This window comes from Branchiostoma lanceolatum, chromosome 3, assembly GCF_035083965.1.
Source record: "Branchiostoma lanceolatum isolate klBraLanc5 chromosome 3, klBraLanc5.hap2, whole genome shotgun sequence".
Taxonomy (NCBI): Eukaryota; Metazoa; Chordata; class Leptocardii; order Amphioxiformes; family Branchiostomatidae; genus Branchiostoma; species Branchiostoma lanceolatum.
In genome coordinates, this window is record NC_089724.1 from 19,515,992 (window position 1) to 19,535,611 (window position 19,620).

Genomic DNA, 19,620 nt, shown 5'->3' on the forward strand with positions numbered 1-19,620 from the left:
GTGCGAGAGCAGGCCGGTGACATCGGAGCTCTTTTACGTTACAGACACACAGCCGTTTTGTCGCATTGAAAAAAAAAGCACGGTTGGTGCCGCGAACTACGTACAATAGAAGCCACTTAATTGCACATCGGATAGACGCACCTTCCATTTAACTGCATCGAATCCCAAACCGGTTCCCATTCATTGCATTGTTAGTGACCCCGCATATCTGCACGGCGCATTGTCACCAATGCCGGATAACTGCACCAAAATTTTTCAAAAATCCTCGACAAGTTAACTAAAAGGTGCGCTAAAAATCGCCATACGCGGTACAAATGAGCCGATAAGTGCCTATGTAGAGGCACAATACCGCCAATATGTCGAAAATTGTTTTCACTAACAAAAGAAGGTGGTCTCCATTGACAATCACGTTGATAGCGATCGCATGGGAGGTCCTGGGCGGGTCACTGGACGTGTCGTGACCATAAAGAAACGCACGCCTGCCAGAGATGCGTTTTAAGTTCGCGGGGATTTGCATGTGGTGTTGTCGGAGGTTTTAGGTTCGCGGCAGCGCTATATTCACATATACTGCTGCAATAATAAAAGACCGGCGTCTCAACCATATCTACCCACTGGATACGTAGTACAGTCCATTGTACAATAATTCACTACCGATGTACACAGTCTAATCTGTACAAACATGACAGGGGCCTCTCTGGCGCTTTCTGATTTCACTCACGGTGTCCTGAGATGTCTTTCCTCGGAGAATTTTAAATTTACTGTTTTAATACATAAACGTGGCCCTAACAAGAGGTGGAACTTACGGTGTTACCGCACTGTACCTGTATAACCAAAGCTTTCTAACATCTAAATGCGTACTAACAAGTTCATACAACACACCGAGGTTTATAAACTATTCACCTCCTGTATGATACAATGTACTACCGGTCCAGCAGGGCAATTTCGCATAATTGCACCAGCCGGATAATTGCACCAAATACGCTGGCAAATGAGGTGTGCAGTAAAGCGGATTCTACTGTATAAGCCTGAGACATCATGTACCCCGGCGGGACTACCGTATAGTGGCAAGATAGACAAGTTTGACTTGGACTTGTCAATCGTCAGTTCACACTACAGGTGAACAGATAAACAGACATATATGTTTGTCTGGGAGTAAACCAGTAACGCGTGGGGAAAATACTGGAGTAAAATGAGTGATGGTTGGCACAGTGCCTGAAAATGAAATTTTGTTCTCGTGTTGTTGATTCGTGTGACCTTTACCAAACAACTCCATGTCCTTGTTCTGTTTTCAGACTGGCAACTGTGAGAGGGGAATGTCCTCATAAATCATAACTCGGTCATGACGGATGACCTGAGGAACAGAGTTGCCTGCACTGCCCGTCACATTTGACTTGGACTTTTCAATCGTGTATCCATGTAATGCTTTTACGGGTGACCAAAGACACTTATCTGGGAGTAACGCGGAAGTCAAACAACAGAGTGAAATAAGAGGGTGGGTGATGAAGGGACTGATTGTCGGTCTCGCTCATTAACAAAGAATGTTAAGCAATGGATGATTGGCCGTATGGCTATAGCCTTTTAAGTTTCGTTGTTGATTATGTTGCATTTGCCAAACGACTCCATGTCCTTGTCCTGTTTTCAGACTGACAACTGGGAGAGGGGAATGTTCTCGTCAATCATAATTCGGCCATGAAAAATGACCTGATGCACAGGGACATAAACCTGCCTGTCCTGCCCTTCACACAGCTAGCTTTCTCAGCAGAAATATTTTTATTTACAATTGCGTTACCTTGTATCGGTCATTTACTGTCATTGACTCTTTAGGCAGCCTTAGCCTGTAGCTCTCAGCGCTCCGATATACAGGGGTTACCTCGAGTGTCGATGAACCAAAGCTTACGTGGCAATATAACCTCCATAAAACGTACACTGCTAAATTTAGTTGTAGAAAGCTTAACGGAGCTACGTTAAGATATCACATTCCATGGCCTTGAAAGTTAATTAACGTTAAAAGGTAAACCAACTTGCCAAAAATTCGGAAGAAGAGCAGGTGTGGTAATCAGTGTCCCTCTCAGAAGTTGCGGACGAACGAAAGCTGTCCTCATTTTCTGTGATCAACATTTCGAAAGAAGTTGTCTTGATTTTTGCATTATTTAATGAAATGTTTTGTTCCTCTTTCGTGGAAAGCTAGGGGGTTGTGCACATGAAGGAACACGATCAACGAAGAATTTGGAATCATTTCACATAGATTCAATGTCACGTGCTGCGCAACTGGCGCGGCTAATCTCTGTCATCAATCAGTTCAGTCATCGTTTTGTATTGTATGTTGAGAAATGACTTAATCATTGTTGACATTAATATTTTGGGTTTTCTAAAAGCAGGCCGAGGACATGTGAATGGACTGTGTTTCCGGTGTTCCGTCATCGTCAGTCTCTATTCAATTCAAAGACAAGTGAGCATCTCGGAATAAGTTGTTCCATTCACTTTTGATAACAATCTCCTGGCCATGGTGTTTTAATGTTCTTCGGACTCATCCCATCATCAATATCCTCGCCCCAAATCTCTTCATGACAATGCCTTTTGCCGAATGGGCTGAGGATTATTTTCATAATACATGTTGTTGAACAAGCTTTTGCTGTCCGTAATTTTAGCTGGCTATATAATCTGTTAATGGAAAACTACTGATAGCTGTCCAACGTCCCAATAGCACATGATTTTGAGAACCAGACCGCTACAAATTATGAGATGACTACATATGAATGATGTGAGACCTTGTCCCAGGCGTCCTGTATAGTGCGCTGACGCAGGCCTGAGTCATGAGGATCCGCTTCACACGCAACATCACGTCAGCACGCCAGCAGATGTCAATGCCGAACACCATAAAAGCGAAATCCCCAAAAGGCCAGTGTTGAATAGACCGCTTTAACTGAGGTTTATTCCGGTGACATATCCTTGTATGAATTAATTTTGTGAGATATCCTTCTGGATAAGTGCAACGTATGGGGTCACGTGAGAAGACAATCGGTGGATGTTTGTGAAATTCCAGGAATCCTTATTATCATTCCACGGGTGATCGGCCATTACAGGGTCCGGGAACGGCGCACCCTCAGATCATGCCGGCCTGAACCACTGCCGTCATTCGGGGTGTAACGTTACATGTTGTACCTCTGATCAGTCTTTACTTCGTTTGCTTCATTTCCCTTGTTTATGGCAATGGTAGACTGCAAAAGAATCGAAAAGTGTTTGATAATATGTTATAGAATGTGTACGCGGTTGATGTAGAATCTGAGTAGTGATTTAGATTAGGTATGAATCAATTCTTATGGAATGTTAGAATGACCGGACACTATCAGACGAGAAGTACCTAACAGATAAGTAACGTTAACAATCCAAAAATGTATTAAGAGGTGTTTTGATTGATTGATTTTATATTATATTTTATATTTGGATCGTTTTAAGACTAAAGCTGCGCAAAGAAAGAACTCGACATTCGACACTCATTTAAAGCATCTCATCTGATACCTTTTTCGTGCAGCTCCGTTGAAAGGTTTGACTTTCATATCGACGTAATGACATGTCCATCATATTGATGTTGCGAAATAGCCCCACCCTTTTTGAACCCCCAGAGTCGGTGCCCTGCTACTCATGTGCGTAATGCCAGCCGATAGATAGCTCTGGTCAGATCCAGTTTCCTTCGTATAAAAGCGGTCCCGTGTCATCCTGGCGCACTCGGTATTTGTTGTGGACGGATTAACACTCCATCTAGGGTGAGCACAGCGGGCGACACCCAGAACATACTAGAAACGGGCCCCACATTCTGTCTCAACTCACTCTCCCGATAGACTTCTACCAGACCAGACAGACCATCGCGCCAGCAGCTTCTCGTCAGACGAGCATCTTATCTTGGCGCTCGGTCCATCCTTCCGGCAAGAACTGGTCGGGGAGTATTTCTGACCCACTAAGAGGTTTAAGCCGCCTCCTGCACCTGTTCAGTCATACTGTAATCACGGGTGGTATAAACGTCAGCCGTCCTCACGCATACGGGACTGCAGTACTAGAGCTGTCAGCATAGAGCAGGTATTCACTGGACTCACCACGACATTTAGTCCGACATCCACGAATCGGCCAGCGCAGAAGATTGTGAGAGGTGACACATCAGCATTTTAACTGCCTCTATAAGATCTAGTACGTCAGACTTTTGCCGTCGCTCCAGCTAGAAGATGGAGAAAATCATCCACGTTAGTCCGGGCCCGGACGTTCTATCTCCCAGGGCCTTCTTCGAGCAACACTTCGGGCAGGGTGCGTGGGAGAAGCAGTTCCTCGGTGCCAACGACGACAAGGCCTGGGACTCCATGTCCAAGAGTCCCCGGAGTCTGTTCCAGTTCCCCGCACCTTCTACAGCGCCCAGTATCGGACAAGACAGGTAAACACTGCTGTATATATATTCCTTATCATTGCAACATTCACTTTACTCAATGTACGTTTGGTGCAATTCGGGGCCGATGAAACTGGTTTTTGAACCAATTTGAGCCTTCGTCGCTTTGTCATGAAGCTACTGACTAAGGTAAATACAAAATGTTGAACTAAGAAGACATCACTCTAAACATATCCAGTCAACCGTTGTTGAACTTGATGACTTGTTAAGTCGCAATGTACAGTTGTGAAGGTGTTGGTGCACAGCTGTCATCGATGTTGGCAGTCATACAAATACTCTCAGCATGGACGTTGGAATCCACACGTCACGTGTTGTTATCAGTGCGTTTCTACTCGTAAAATGTTAATGAGTTAGCGGATATATAGTTACATGACAATCTCCTCGAGGCAAAAACTATCGACGCCTGACAAAGATGTCAAATGGTTGGCGTTTTTTTCACCCAGTTGTTCAACGGCCAAAAAGTGACAAATGCATGGTTAGTCATATAAATGTTCTTCACCGCGTTTTTCTCGGCAATAGTGCTTAATGATGTTCATGTTTAGATACGGACTGACTTTGAAGAAGAACAACAAAAGAGGGAAGGGTTCTAATGGTGTCGACTGCTATACTCCCTTTTGACGTGCCGGGTAATGTTAATAAAAAGTGACATGTGGCCTTCCTTGATGATGGCATGTGAGACCTCTCTGACCCATGACATACCTCGCCGGGGTTACAGCAGCAGAGCAGGCGTTCGAACCATCTAAAAACGTTCCGTAACTCATGGCCGGGTAGACCGCCGGTTCCTTGTAGCAAAGAGACAACTGAGTGAGAGCATGACAACTTCGCTTTGATTAACTATTCGCTATTGTTGTAGATATTATGAAAATGAGAAATGTAACTTTAAACTGGTATCAGTTTTAGATCTAGCGTCCACTAAGAAAATGTGATATAGAGGAACGATATATATGTACTTCAACACTCTCCAAATTCAGCATAACATGCCAATCTAATGATAGATATTCCCGAGTAATGTCGAGCTAGAGCCCCGCTAGTCCAAGTGAACCCCATGTAGAATTGTTGAGGCGAGCGGGTGGTCTACTCTCTGACCTGGTTCACCTTGGGGACAACCTGGCACGCATCCCCCACGAGCCGGTGCCCATAAATAGTGCTCTATCACATGTCGTGGGAGAGGAAAACAACCGCCAGTGCTTCCATAGAGAACATCAGCAATGGCAGGCATGGACGGATGAAATATTGGGGCTTAAGTTGGTAACACGTCATTAGAATGTTTGAGTTATCCCGAATTCCAATGCTGAGTGTACCCCAAATACACAAAGGTATATTCACCATGCAGGATGACATATGGAAAAGGGAAGACGATGAGACATGAACACAATATAGAATACTTCGTCAATCACAATTCCCCACGACATTATACTAGTTATTTGTCGTTAGGCGGGAATGATAAGAGGAGTCGACTGGGTTTGTACGTACGCGTTATAACATTACGTTCTATTGTCCAACTCTTCGAATCCCTTGCATTCGGTGATTTTACATCGTCCGACCAAACTTGGACTACAGAAGGTACTAAAATACTAAGGTAGCAGCTGGGATATCATTTAGGTGTACATAATCTATGACAGCCTGAAAAGGTAGATTTTATAAATCGGTATATTAAAAAAAAGGCAACAAACTACCGGAATGACGCCATTCGCGGACATGCTGTAGGCTATCACGAACAGGCGTAAAGATAAGTAAAGATAAGATAAAGAATTTAAAAGCACCACATGAAAAAATCTGAGCATCAATCTTAATGACTTAAGTACGTTGTCATCTGGAAATGATGGAAGTCACTGAGGCAGAATATATGGGCCACGCAAATATGGGACCGTTAGCGGTCGAAGTACGATACTAGCCTGATCAAGGGCTTTGATGGTTATTTTCATCATAGATCTCACATATCATTGAGAGATAAAGTCACTGAAAATAGGCTAGTCTAAAGCGACTATGATAAGAATCTGAAGACTACGGCGATATTGAGTTATACATTGACGCATTCAACCTCTCTTTGCTGCATATATGGAGACACACATGTGCAGACCTCTCTGTGAGATACGCCCAAAGTACGTCATAGGATCAGAAAGAAAAGCCAAGCGTCTACTATTATGTATCAGGAACTTTCACTTCTTCAAACATTCAATAATTCATATCCAGAAAAGGAAAGTTGCATGGGAAAGGAAGCGCATTAAGTCATCAAATGAATAATTCAAACGATAGCGGTAACTCATATATCTAACTTGATGGCAACTTGTCAGTTGGAGGTATGCCAATTACGATGAACAAAAAACAGAGCAAGGAACATCTACTAACACAATTCCACCTGGGTACATAATTCCGCCACCCTGAAAAGATACGTCGATACAGATCTCCAACCCAAGTATAATGCACTCCAGGACCTGTATATCTAAACTGTGCATACCCGGGGGGTGCTGCACTAGAGATCCCTCAAACCCATGGCACTGTTTTGCAAAGCGTCGGGTTTATGTAACCCGGCGGATTAATGTTAATGGAGGTTACAGGTAACGATAAAAGTAAATAATGCAGCTTTATAAGTTTCCCCCCACGTTACTTAACCATTTAAGTTCTTTTATTCCCGCTTTTCGCAGGTTTTACGTGGAGTTAGACATGAAGGATTATGCGCCCGAGCAGATCACAGTGAAGACCATTGACGGGAAGAAGCTCATCATTCATGCCAAGAGGGAGGAGACATTGGAGGTCACCGGCCGTAAGGTCACCAAGGAATTCTCACGGTGAGACTATGTTTGAAATACTAAAACTTTAAATAAGATCAGTATCTTATTCATCATCATAACCATCTCACTTCGTATCGCTGATAGATATCTTGATACGTATCTGTATGACTTGACATACACATTGAGATTCCAGCGTTGAACAACTTATATTAATTAACAACAACGAGGACGATCCTTTACATAATGAAGACCATAGTTGTACGATGTTTCTTTTGTTCTACAGAGAGTACGTCATCCCCTCTCTCGTGGACTACGAGACCATCTCGTCCTACATGACGCCGGAGGGCGTCCTGACGGTGCAGTCTGCCGAACAGGTGCCCGTGCAGGCCCCGCCTCCTCCCACCCTGGTCAAGCCGAGCGGGAGGACCAAAACAAAAACCACCATTGGCTTCAACACGTGAATGGCCGTTTTCTGCAACGCTGTTGTTGAAGATACACGGAAAGTAGTTAACACGACAGCTTCATTTGGTAACGTGCAACGATAACACACGTAATTGTATGCCACTGAACGTGTAAACATCTTATGTTCATACCATCAAACTTTTACACTATTGACTCGTAAGGCGGTTATTAAAGGTTTTCCGATCATGTCATAGATGTACTAGTTTACGTTGAAAGTGATAAACCAGTCACAGCGTCGTTCTCCTGAAAGGTGGTGGAGAGCACATCCTGGAAAGATCATAGATGTGCTAACCAGGAATAAACTTTCCTAAATCGACAGAAAAGGGAGCAAGTTGTAGGTACCATAATCGTAAAGGGTCATCTATTTTTTTTCGAATTTGCCCAAGTTGGAGGAGTATATATATTTTTGCAGACAGTAAGAAAAACAATATCAATGTGTTTATTTGCAACTGTATCGCCAGAGTATGCATGGAGTACTCTGTTCTATCAAGGAGGTTATATCTAAGCATTTGGAGAGACAGTGCCAAGACTGCAATCTATTGCCTAAGCATGTCAGGACAAGAATACTTTGGATGGGGGAAATGGTGTTTGAAACGAAACAGACGGAAAAGCTTCTGCATATAAATTGGCACGCATTTTATAAGTGTGGTACAAAATATCATATGGTGGCAAAACAAGATAGACGTATGTACCTGTGTGTTTTAACAGTAAACTGATTCTTACAAACATGGTTATAAGAAATGTACATATGGATAAGATGCCTTTTTATGGATAATGTGGTGTTTACATGATGCCCTCTCTATAACCACCTGTTGTATAAGACTTTAAATAGTGCTGTAATGGCCAACATATTTAATATGTTGTACTAGTGTGCGGTCATATACAACGGCCATTATGATTGTACAATACTCAATGTATGCATTCACATGAATGAAGTACAAATATACTTATGGATTGTCACTGATGTCTTCTTCTATGCTTCATTTAAGTTCTTTCAACAAAAGCAAAATTTTCCCAGTTACCAAGTTTCAGCAACTTGTCAGCTACCTTCATCAGTGCAGCTGACGTAAGGAAGCGAATTCTGAAAACTAAGAAAACAGAAAAGTGCGCAAAGAATACCAGAAGATGTAACTATCTGGTAGCTTTAATCAGTATATCTTTTAACATTGCCATCAGTGCCCAATCATCATCATCTACTTGAAACGTATACAGCTCATACTGAGTATATAAATCTGATATCATGATATAATATATCATCACACTAATCATAACATTTATAATGGACCTTGATTACATCAACTACTATCAACTATGTGTCCCATACCATCTACATGAACGTATATTTGGCATAATAACCATTAAGACCTTTCCTATATGGATGTCTTGTATGTCTCCACAAATCTATCTAAAACATTACAGTGGAGAATCTAAGGTGGTAACAACTCAAAATGACAAACATTCAGACCCAACTATAATCTTAACTTTTATCTTAGATTGTATCAAAATTTTCTGAAATCCACTTTTAACATTCTTGTCAACTTCAAATTTGCAATTGATGGAGCAAAGTTAACAGTTTCACATCATTTGACATTGCTGCCTCCTCCACTATCCAATATGGGTGATAGAGAGTCATGGAGGGGGCACAGTGTCACCAGAAATGGGACAAACTGAACTGAACACGATTTCAGACCCAATCTCTACATTGTCTACTTGAGCATTTGCACCTTTTCATTTAAATTTTTAAGATGTGGATATTTACAACCAGTAAGTATTGATCAAAGATATAAGACATCATCGATTAAAATATGGAACACATTACAGCATAAACCTATATTGCAGTAGAGAAAATTAAGTAAAATTCAGTTTACATCTTTCAAGAACATAATAACTATCACAATTCTGTTCTGAGAAAGCTCCCAGAAATAAATTCAATAGATTTAGAAAATATACAATACAAGCTGTCAGGAAGAAAAGTAAGAATTGCACAGGTCTATATATGTTTTGTAAGGTGATCCTGTAAATAGTGCAATTGTAGAAAGAAACATTTCAAAGACCTCCTAAAGTATCTTACACACATGAAAGATTATCAATGCATGTGCCTTTCATCTAATAGAATACTTTCTTATCGCTTTTAATACACAAATTTGCATCAGCAAAGACAGCAGCTAGGGCTTTATTAGCAATTACGAATTTTCATTTCTAACACTATAAAACTCTGGAGGGAAATGCCAACAGGCTACTTACTTTTACATTCCATGAGAATGTATGGTAAGAACAATGCCCTATTACAACTGTTAAGCAAGAAGACATTACTTAAGCTGAGAGTATCCCCACAAGAGTTACATAAGTAGCAGTCTATGGTGTCAACTTCAGATTACATGTATCATCATGCTCTTTTAGGCTTCCTTAGAGTTTGGTAACATCACGACTTCATTGAACAGCCCTCTGCACAGCCCATAGATTAACCATAATAATCAATTTACTAACCACTATACCATACATTAACTTACCATTAATTACATGGTCCAATTATCTTACTTCATGAGTCAATTCCTTTACAAGGATTCCCTATGGCCTTAACCACACATTGAAGAAGCCATTTGTAAGATCCTTGCAACCATTTTGTAGTAATTGTGCGTTATAATTTGCTATCAATTAAATTGATGGGGAATTGGAGCAGATCCACACCTATGTCAGCATGACACAGACTTTGGTACAGAGCCAGTCATAAGAACATATCAGCATATGTCTACGAATAACACACTCTTTAACAGGAATTGCCTTATAAGGCAGAAAAGGCACAAAAATACACAATAATAATACTTTAAGAATACTACAGCTCACAATGTTTCAGCAGTACAAAGTTCTAGGATCATGCAACAATAGAATGAATTGACACAACACTGGGCATGATTATCATTGGCAAACCATTCTTATCCAATATGGGTCAACATGGTTAAACTTGCAACATGCAACTAAATATTTTGGATATGCAATCCTTGGGCCTCGGACAAGACTGTGTTAAACTGAAGGTTAGGTTTGTGTTTGCTATTGCACAGAAATACAAATCTTATTGATGCCAAAAGGATTAGCTGTCACCAACAGTTTTAATGATCTCTATAGCATTGGCACAGCATGGATTTATAGAAATCTTGTTTTAACACTGAACTTCAGATTTGGTGAGGATTTAACCCAAACATACTCGTAATAGTGTCCCTTTGGAGCACATTATACAATTTACCCATTCAACAGTTTCAGCAGAAAGAGACCATCCCTTCTTTCCCATCAACCAACATGTACAGTACTTCAGAGAAGTATGAGCCAAAGCTTATAAGAAGAGATATTGGAGAATCAGACGCTCCATGTCCTGACACCTCATGACAAGATCAAGCCTTCACCAGAATGGTACAGAGGAAGTATAATAGACATACATCACCCTGATGTCCTTCTTTCCCTTCATGGACCGTTTGTATTTTCTAATCTAATAACAGATGGTTTCATGAGCCTAACATTTACATTTGAATTCAAAACACTTAATAGACATGGCACACATAAACGTTCTGTAGTAATGTTTGCATATCTAACATAATTGTTATAGTTGTACTATTACTACCTACTATCTGCACCCCATCTACAGAATACAAAGTGCTAATTCTTTCCCTTGTCTTTAAAGGAACTATTTCTACTCTTATCAAACAGCCGATACACATGCATTTCCTTACCATGAAGACGTAGCAGCAAAGGGCAGGAGTAACAGTTACTACTTTCTACACCAATGTCCTCTTGAGAACAAGTAGCGTCATGTCAAAGAGCATAGTTAGAAAAATGTTTAAGATAGTGGTAAGTAATCTGATAAAGGTAAGGCAGAAGTCCTAATATTCGATAGAGCCATGCTAAACCAAGTTCAAAGGGTCAACCAATGGTTGATAATACCATGAGTTAAACACAAATTCTAAGCTTTTAGTACATGTACTTATCCTACTAGTATGACAATTATATAATAACAGCTCCAATATAGCATATATCTCCTGTAGTATCTGCCAGTTGAATTGCTTTTGCTACAATAAACACATGGCCACTAGGAATACTCATAGCTTGTTGAAGTAGTCAACCAACTACATAATACTACATGTAATAGTATTCATCTATCTACCTGATAGTCCTTACAGGGGAAGGGACAGCAAGCTGTGTCAGTAGTTATGCAGTACAGTTTGAGGGAGAGGAGCAGCAAAATCTCTGTTGCTACTTTGGTAGCAATGGTTCTGTGTCTCCTTTGATAGGGGAAGACTGTTCTTCTTCTGTCCCATGCCTGTGCGTGAGTTTGCTTGTAGCCCTCTCAACAGCGCCCTCTAACTCTTCAGCCTGTATTGCACCTCCTGCCAGTTGCTGTTCACTCTGGAAGTTCTCATCTTCAGGCAGAGCTGTTGCTCTAAGCAGAGGACTGGACTCCTCTGCACCACTCTGATCAAAAGTAGACACTCCTTCTGCCCCTCCTGAAACATTTGACACCATTGCAGCATCCTCTTGGCCTGTGACCTCAATGCTTTCATCATCTGGTGCACCTGTGGGTTCTGGTTCCTCTGAGGTCATGACCTGCTGCTGACCTGTGACCTCTGACATGCTACTGACCTCGTCTGACACACAGCTGGGGGGATCCTCGGTGACGCTCACCCTGTCCCTCTCTCCGAAGGACTGTTCACTGATGGTGGGTGAGACCAGGTCTTCCAACAGGATCAGGTCACCTGAGCTGTATCGTCTACTGAGGCAAATACAAAACGATTCCCTTTGACTTGTACATCCATGTAACATGTTACGTATCAACAAATGACCTCATGTTTGAAAGCAATCTCCTTTCCAAGTAGAACATAGTTTAAAAGGTCATGTAAATGAGCGTGCTTCCCTGCATTTTATGGTGTCTTTATTTCTGCTGAAGTTAAACTATAGAATTTGGTGTTACCTTCTATGCGAGCGCTCTGGTGAGCTCATGGACCGGTCTCGCAAATGTAGGCTCAACGGTCTCTCAGGCGATTGGCCGTCACATATCAGTGCCTCCACCAATCGGGACACATTAACAACTGAGCATGCCTCAGATGACGACAGGCTCTCTTCTGGAGACAGGAGGTCCCCTAGAGGTGGGGTCAGGGGTTCTGGGGGTGGGGAGATTGCACCTATGTCCCCCTGTGCATGGTTGTTGTCAGCACCTGGCAGGGGAGGCACAATGAGATACATTATTGTAATAACATATCAAAGTTTGAAATGCAGAAAAAGAAAGGGACAAATCACCAATTCATATTTCTTCTCAATATGCAAATATTAGTTTATAAGTACATGTATAAGTATCTTCTGACAGATTTACTATTCAATTTCATGACCTATCATCAACTCTTAACTTTGGTTGTTTACTTTAGAATTCCTTATACATGTATAAGTAGCTTCCAATACCAACTACATGTACTACACTTTCACATCTTCATTTCTACTAAAACAATAAAAGTGAATATGTGCTTATTGACAACACATTTAAACAAATCAAGTAGATAATCCTATTTTCAATTCTATCCAGTTGCTTGAGTAACTATTATCTTGCATATCTTACTACCGGGATATTTAACCTTCATCGGCATGAGTAGACAATCATAACACCACCCCCTCACCATTTTCCTGTGGTTCTGCTGCACTTCCGACAGGGGACTGCCTCTCCCCAGGGGGAGGGGCACAGGCTCCCTGGCTGGAGGGGAAGTTGAAGGGGTTGATCCTGGCGGGGGGAGTGACCTTCTTGGGAATCAGTGCCTCCAGCCCTTGTCCCATCTGGGCCTTGTCACCTGTTTCTCTTCCTACAGTAATCAAAGAACCATTAACTATCAGATTAAGTGCCAGAACATATCACTACAGATATGTGGGAAATTACCATGCCACAAAAGTTTGATAGAAATAGTAAAATACATAATCAAATCAATAATACTAATCTAATCTATCATATTGAGTGATCACAAAGCTGATCCAAATTCTCTTTGTTGTATAAATCTATGGGTGGTTGCACTTGGTCCCTTTGTTATTGCAGCATTAAACAGGCATAGTAAAGCAACTTTTTGCCTTACCTCTAGAATGATCTAAGCAAGGTGTTTACTAGCCACACATGTGCATTTATCATTGTTGATGGGAGGAATGTGCACATTTCGTGCATTGAGTCTTGTCATGCTGTCATAACCCCAAACCATCCATCAGTCCTTTAACCATACCAACATTACAAGATGACACAAATATGTAAATAACATGCAAGTGATCAAGTGGTTGTGGTGACAATGGTTAACTTTGCAGTATACCGTCAATCTAATGATCCAAAAATGAATGGTTCATCAACGTAAGCCCAAATGTGAGATCCTGTGTTACAGTGGAGTCTGACATCAAAACACTTCATGTAGAATTCTACTTGTTGGACAAGAAAACGTTTACATGTAACTTCCTTATTGCCCAACACCATACAATTGCAAAGTTAATGGTTGTTAAAAGGATGTCAACTCCAACAATCTACCGGTACCATCTCTGGGCTTACACTGACAAGTGCAGTGACACTGCCATGGTGAGCAAGGTGACTGCAGCAAAGCAAGACTAGTACATGCAGCGGAACAGACAGCAAAGCCCCATTACCTTGCACCACAAAACGCACAAAGCCTGATGACCGGAGCAATAGAATGGGGGAGGGAGGGGGGAAGGAAGAAGACATTGCACGTCAACATGGTATGGGTACACATCAATAATGGCTACAGATTACAATATTATTCATAAGGTCTTTGCTGTTGCATCTTCCAAACATGCAAATCCTACCATTTTTGATGGTCAGAAAAACACTGTTTTTTAATTGCAGATGATTCTTAAGGTTTTTAGAAAATGATATTTGATAAGTTTAACGTAGAGATTGATTTGTTGATAATGGCAGATGTATTAATTGATTGATTGATTTATTGGTTAATTGATTGATTGACTGATTGATTGATTGATTAAGGTTGCTTTCTTTAGATTTCCATATAGAAGAAGATCTAACGTCCAATTACAGCCAAGACATTCTTCTCAGAAAATTTACTATCATGAAGCAGCCACCGCCCACCTGGTAGGCTCCACAGTCCTGACACCTCCAACGTTTTCAGCTTCTTCTCCAATTCATTAACCCGGTTTCCCAGAATTCTGGAAACAAAATAAGGAAACAATACAAATCAAGAAAGATGGATAGAAGAAACACAAATAGAAACAACAGCATTGATTAACTTTAGGCATGTATATATTAGTTTGTTCATGGAAACCAATAAGTAAATCCTGCAAAATGTAGAATTATTCTAAATGCAAGCTTCTACCATTTTCTGAAAACATGAGAAGTACATATAAAATGTAAGAGCAAAGCTCCCCTTACTTGTTTGTGTTCCTCTGATGCTGTAGAGCCATGTTCTTATCGTTGATGGTTTCCACTAGCGATGCTGCCAGGGACTGCAGGTCTGCTACAGAGGAGGGGGTTGCTGGGATACTTCCCAACCTGCCGTCCAACAGCTGCTGGACTGGTGGGTGGAAACACAAAGAGATTAGTCAGATTTTATTGGCATCATGCCCTAATGTCTTAAAACTAAGAGATAGAGAAAATGCAAACACAGTATTGAAATGCAAACACAGTATTGTTATCTGGTTTTGACTTTTCATCATTGCTTGAAGTTGGACACAAACACACTAAAGTACAAATAAGATCCATCACGTTTTTAAAGAAAACTGTTAACTTTTTTCTTACTGTTCTCGAGCTTGCAGTTTTTTCTAACTGGTCCACATGTTTTTGGACTAATCAAGAAAACACTCACCCTGCTTCTGTGATACCACCACTCCCCCAGTTCTATTGGCTCCAATTTTCAGAATACCTTTCCCTTTTCTTCTGTCCAGGGCTTGCTATAGATCAACAAAACAAACATGCTTAAGAACAAACTGATTTAAAACCAAGTAACAGCTGATGTAGCAAAGGCAGAAAATTTTACACTAGAAATATCCCATCCTTTTTCTTTAGTCCTACAAACAATAATAATAATGACACTGAAACATCACATATTCTTTGAGATTAATGCATAAGTTGGTGATGTGTGACAATTGGTTGAGTATGATGTTAACTTTCTGTCAATACCCACTTTGTACTTGCCAATAGTAGTCTGAAGCAGGCTCTTCTCTTCTTGGGCCTGCTTGACTCTCTCCTGCAGGTATCTGTACACAAAGAGAAGATGGATACTGATGGGAAGGACCTCCCTTGTCCATATTGCATCTTAGCTCAGTTTAATGTACTGTACCTTTCTTTTCCTTTTTGCTATCTACCACTTTCTCTTGTGATTGTTAAAGGTGATATCAAAGAAACAGCTACTTTTCTCTACGTACAGCTTAGCTTAATGTACCCTTACACTATGAAACTATAGTATATCAATCTGTCTCAGCAATAGTGTTAATAAATCTAACAAACTTGTTTTCCATCCTGAGTGCATCGATGTCAACAATCCTCTTCTCATCTCCCCGGAGGATGTAGTTCAGCTCCTCGTTCAGCCTCTCTGCTCTGTCGCGGTGGAAGTTCCTCTCCGAAGACATCTCCTCCTTCTCATCAGACAGGGCCTGCACATCTCTCTCCAACACTTCAGTCTGGGTCAATGGAAAGATGAATAAACCTCTGGAAATCTTTGGAATGTATCACATAATTTTGTTGGGACAAGCAAAAACTACCATCTCCCAGTACTCCTTGGCTCTTCTACCTCTATCTTTTCAAAGCATATCTTAAGACAAATATTTGTCTGTAAAAGTAAAAGAAAAGTTGCACCTGTGATTTATGAATTAAACAAAATAATCACTGACCCTTTCTCGTGCTTCCTCAAGTTGCTTGACCAGGTCTTCACGTTCATGCTTAGGGAAGTGTCTGTTCCCCACCCCTTCATCTCCAACTCTCATCCTGGCTAGACTTTCCCGTAACATCTGCCAACAACAACAAAGGCATTGTTTCACAATTTTGTAAACCTACATCTTCTTGATTGTCTAGCTAAAAAAAGTTCTTAATGTATGAACTGCAGTCTGAAACATGCAACTGTGGATACCAAAGACAGACGTCCTATAAAAAGGTTAATATACAAAGTAAATTGCTTTGTTACCCTGCTCTGCCTATTGGCCTTGCCCAATCTCAAATTCAACCCATGATCCACTTACTCCCTATCCCATCTCTGCCACAAATCCCACACCCCACCAGGCCATCTCTAACCTCTCCCCACTCTAGATCTGTAGCTACCTTGATGTCCCCCTGTGCTTCTGTAAGTTTCTGTGTCAGGTCCTTTCCCTCGGCTAGCAACCTCTTGTTCTGTGTGCGAGCCTCACTCAGCAGCTGGGCAAGACTCTACAAGATGATAAAACTTTAAGCGTAGCATCTTACAGATGAAATTCTTTATCTTATACTAAGTTATAGCTTAATAGTAATCATCATTGCTCATCATTTTTTCATTTTCCTCATATAGTCATGCTTACATCCAATGTCCAAAACTTGCCACTGTATTGCAATATGTCAGCATAGCACTATCATGTTGCTAAATTGTATTTACATCACTTTAAATTTCAAACATAGAGGAAAGCAATGTATAAATTTTCTCATTCAAATTTCATTTCACAGCTTACAAATACTAGTACACCGTACGTAGTGGTTCCATATGTACCAAACACTTGTACACGTGCACATGATATACTCCTCCTACATGCATTAGAGATGTACAATGAAAGAACAGTCTACTTTTAGTAGTTTTGTACACATCTTCTTGTAGAAATGTACTAAATTGTCACCTTGCTCCTGGTGTCACTGAACTGTGCAGGGTCCAGGGAGTCTGGTGCTCGGGTGGGAGATTTAGGCTGGTGGGGAAAAACAGACACATCCTGTCATATCAGGATGGTTAACAAGAAGTAAGAAAAATGCAAAACAAACAAAAAAGAACATAACTCAGAGAAAGCACAACAACTAAAACATCATAGATTCATAAATAATATTAGAAAAGGCAGAAATATGAGAATATAAAAAGGTTACATGATATAGGAAAACAGCAAATCAAAGTGGTCAGAAAAACAAAGGCAGAGTAACATCTGATGTTCTTTCAATATTGTTAAGTGTTTCTGTCTTTTAACACATTCCTCTATTCATTTCATTTATTTAACTAGCCCCAGTTTTCATGCCAAACAGTTTCTTAGCTAATTACAAAGGTCTGAGGTTTCCATGATGCAATCAAACGTTATCTTTCCAGAAACACCTTATGTCTGAAAATTACAGTGTACAGTGGGTCTTACGCCAAAGAACAGTTACTCAAGCAACTGGATATGATTTTGGAAATGGTCAGACGTTTCAAGTATTACCACTACTTTTCGTCAGTGACTCTACAGTCTTACCCTTCTCTCCTTCTCCTCATATCTCTTCCTGAGGGTCTGGTACCTCTCCCTCAGCTGGTCGGCCATCAGCTTGAACTGGTCCCGCTCCTTCTGGGTGTTCTCCAGCTCCCTGGCCATGATGACAAGGGCCTCCTTCTTACTTTCCAGCTTCCTCTTACAGGCCTGGTACTGTCACAGGGTATATGGAGGGAAACGTATAGACATTATCATAGCCCATTGATCAAGGTTGATTCTTAACTTAATCTGTAAAATGGCAAGATGGGCCTTCAACAAATTTCAACAAATATTAGATGGCCTGACCATACAAATCTTATCAATGTTAAAAAACAGCCAGTTATTGCTAAAATTGAGGGACAGACAATTTTTATTAAAGCAGCTTCCCTTCGGGAACTGATGTAATCTGCCCGGGGCTGGTCAATCAAATGTCCAGCTGGTTCTGTATCTGTATCTGTATAGCCGGTATAACCGCCCTTCGGCGTAACACACCAGCTTCGCAGGCACGCGGCACAGCAGCTGGTTATATTACACTGAACGGCCTATCGATGCATTGGATGCATGGTTACATCCAATCCACCTGCTTCATCAGGCTTTTATTAAATACATGTATGTAGATTTAGCTGATATTTGTGTATGTAAAATACTGCAATGCCTGGGATCAATACAAACATCAGAGCTTGCATAGAAACAAAATCCTGCAGGACTGGCCCTAAATGTTATGATGTCAGTGAAAAATCTAAACAGGTTTTAAAAATCAAGATGGTAATCTTTCAAAAACAACAAATTTGTGGAGTTAGTAATCAGAGTACAGTAAAGCTTACTAGTATGTGTACAATTATGATGAGTACCAAAATAGAAGTACAAAAACATCTAATAACGTTACGAGTACAACCACAACTGTCCAATTGTGCATTGTTCTGAACACTACACTTGGTGAGTAAACATGACCCACAACACGACCCCCAAGTACTGATGCATGTCCTTAGACACGAAAACATTTTGCTTTTCTCGTCATGCATGGCTTATGATACAGTATATTAAACGTAACGTTAGATCTATATATCTATACCATCAATAAAGCTGTTGGAAAAATCAACGGCAATTAAACTGTCCGATGTCCTACAACCGCGAACTGTGAATACTTAGGAATAACAAAACTCTTGAGTCGTGATCACCAACTTGAACATGTCAACATATCGTCATCTAATATGACACACAACATATGTTCAAATTTAGCGATATTTTTCACCTACCTCATTGACCAGCATGTGACACTGTGCTTCGGTAGGTCTGTTGAAAGCCATTGTCCTACATCCATTGATCTTTGTCAACAAGATACAAGAATATGTCCAAGAAAAACAGACCAGAAAGATACCCTCCCCCTTTTCACTGTTGGCGGGGGCCTCGATTAACCCAAATTCAATGGGACTGCCCTAAAATCTTGTGCCTAATAGATTCAATATTTCCTACAATCTTATGCAGCTGAAACACAAATACAAAAAGATCAATAATAAAACTTCGTTTTAAAGAATGAAAAATTATATTCTAGTCCGTTTGATTAGTATTTGATAATAA

General features: G+C 40.8%; 2 protein-coding genes across 5 annotated transcripts; one reads left to right on the top strand and one right to left on the bottom strand.

Annotated features, from left to right (window-relative positions):
• Positions 1 to 4,150: 4,150 nt before the first annotated feature.
• Positions 4,151 to 8,586, top strand: LOC136430885 (heat shock protein beta-6-like). The gene is made up of 3 exons (XM_066421955.1): positions 4,151 to 4,420; positions 7,078 to 7,221; positions 7,448 to 8,586. The coding sequence occupies exons 1-3, from the start codon at positions 4,218 to 4,220 to the stop codon at positions 7,623 to 7,625; spliced, it is 525 nt and encodes a 174-aa protein (XP_066278052.1). The 5' UTR covers positions 4,151 to 4,217; the 3' UTR covers positions 7,626 to 8,586.
• Positions 8,587 to 8,754: 168 nt separating this feature from the next.
• On the bottom strand, positions 8,755 to 19,453 carry LOC136430884 (coiled-coil domain-containing protein 149-A-like). Of its 4 annotated transcripts, none has more exons than XM_066421954.1 (14): positions 19,299 to 19,453; positions 18,049 to 18,216; positions 17,455 to 17,520; positions 16,913 to 17,017; positions 16,489 to 16,605; positions 16,106 to 16,278; positions 15,783 to 15,855; positions 15,465 to 15,549; positions 15,032 to 15,173; positions 14,732 to 14,808; positions 14,275 to 14,298; positions 13,281 to 13,460; positions 12,584 to 12,827; positions 8,755 to 12,385 (listed from the first exon to the last, which is right to left on the bottom strand). In XM_066421954.1, the coding sequence occupies exons 1-14, from the start codon at positions 19,347 to 19,349 to the stop codon at positions 11,869 to 11,871; spliced, it is 2,022 nt and encodes a 673-aa protein (XP_066278051.1). In that variant the 5' UTR covers positions 19,350 to 19,453; the 3' UTR covers positions 8,755 to 11,868. The 4 variants fall into 4 exon arrangements, with proteins under 4 accessions (XP_066278051.1, XP_066278049.1, XP_066278047.1 ...); XM_066421952.1 differs by having other exon boundaries at positions 8,755 to 12,382; positions 17,455 to 17,544; XM_066421950.1 differs by having other exon boundaries at positions 17,455 to 17,544.
• Positions 19,454 to 19,620: the final 167 nt, after the last annotated feature.

Excerpts from the sequence above, each read along its gene's own strand:
- LOC136430884 (XM_066421950.1), bottom strand. The coding sequence starts at position 19,349 with ATGGCTTTCAACAGACCTACCGAAGCACAGTGTCACATGCTGGTCAAT. Across the intron at positions 17,545-18,048 it reads ATGAGGAGAAGGAGAGAAGG|GATGTGTCTGTTTTTCCCCA; the intron begins GTAAGACTGTAG and ends CTGATATGACAG. Across the intron at positions 12,386-12,583 it reads CCAGAGCGCTCGCATAGAAG|TAGACGATACAGCTCAGGTG; the intron begins GTAACACCAAAT and ends TATTTGCCTCAG.
- LOC136430885 (XM_066421955.1), top strand. The coding sequence starts at position 4,218 with ATGGAGAAAATCATCCACGTTAGTCCGGGCCCGGACGTTCTATCTCCC. Across the intron at positions 4,421-7,077 it reads CCCAGTATCGGACAAGACAG|GTTTTACGTGGAGTTAGACA; the intron begins GTAAACACTGCT and ends CGCTTTTCGCAG. Across the intron at positions 7,222-7,447 it reads GTCACCAAGGAATTCTCACG|AGAGTACGTCATCCCCTCTC; the intron begins GTGAGACTATGT and ends TTTGTTCTACAG.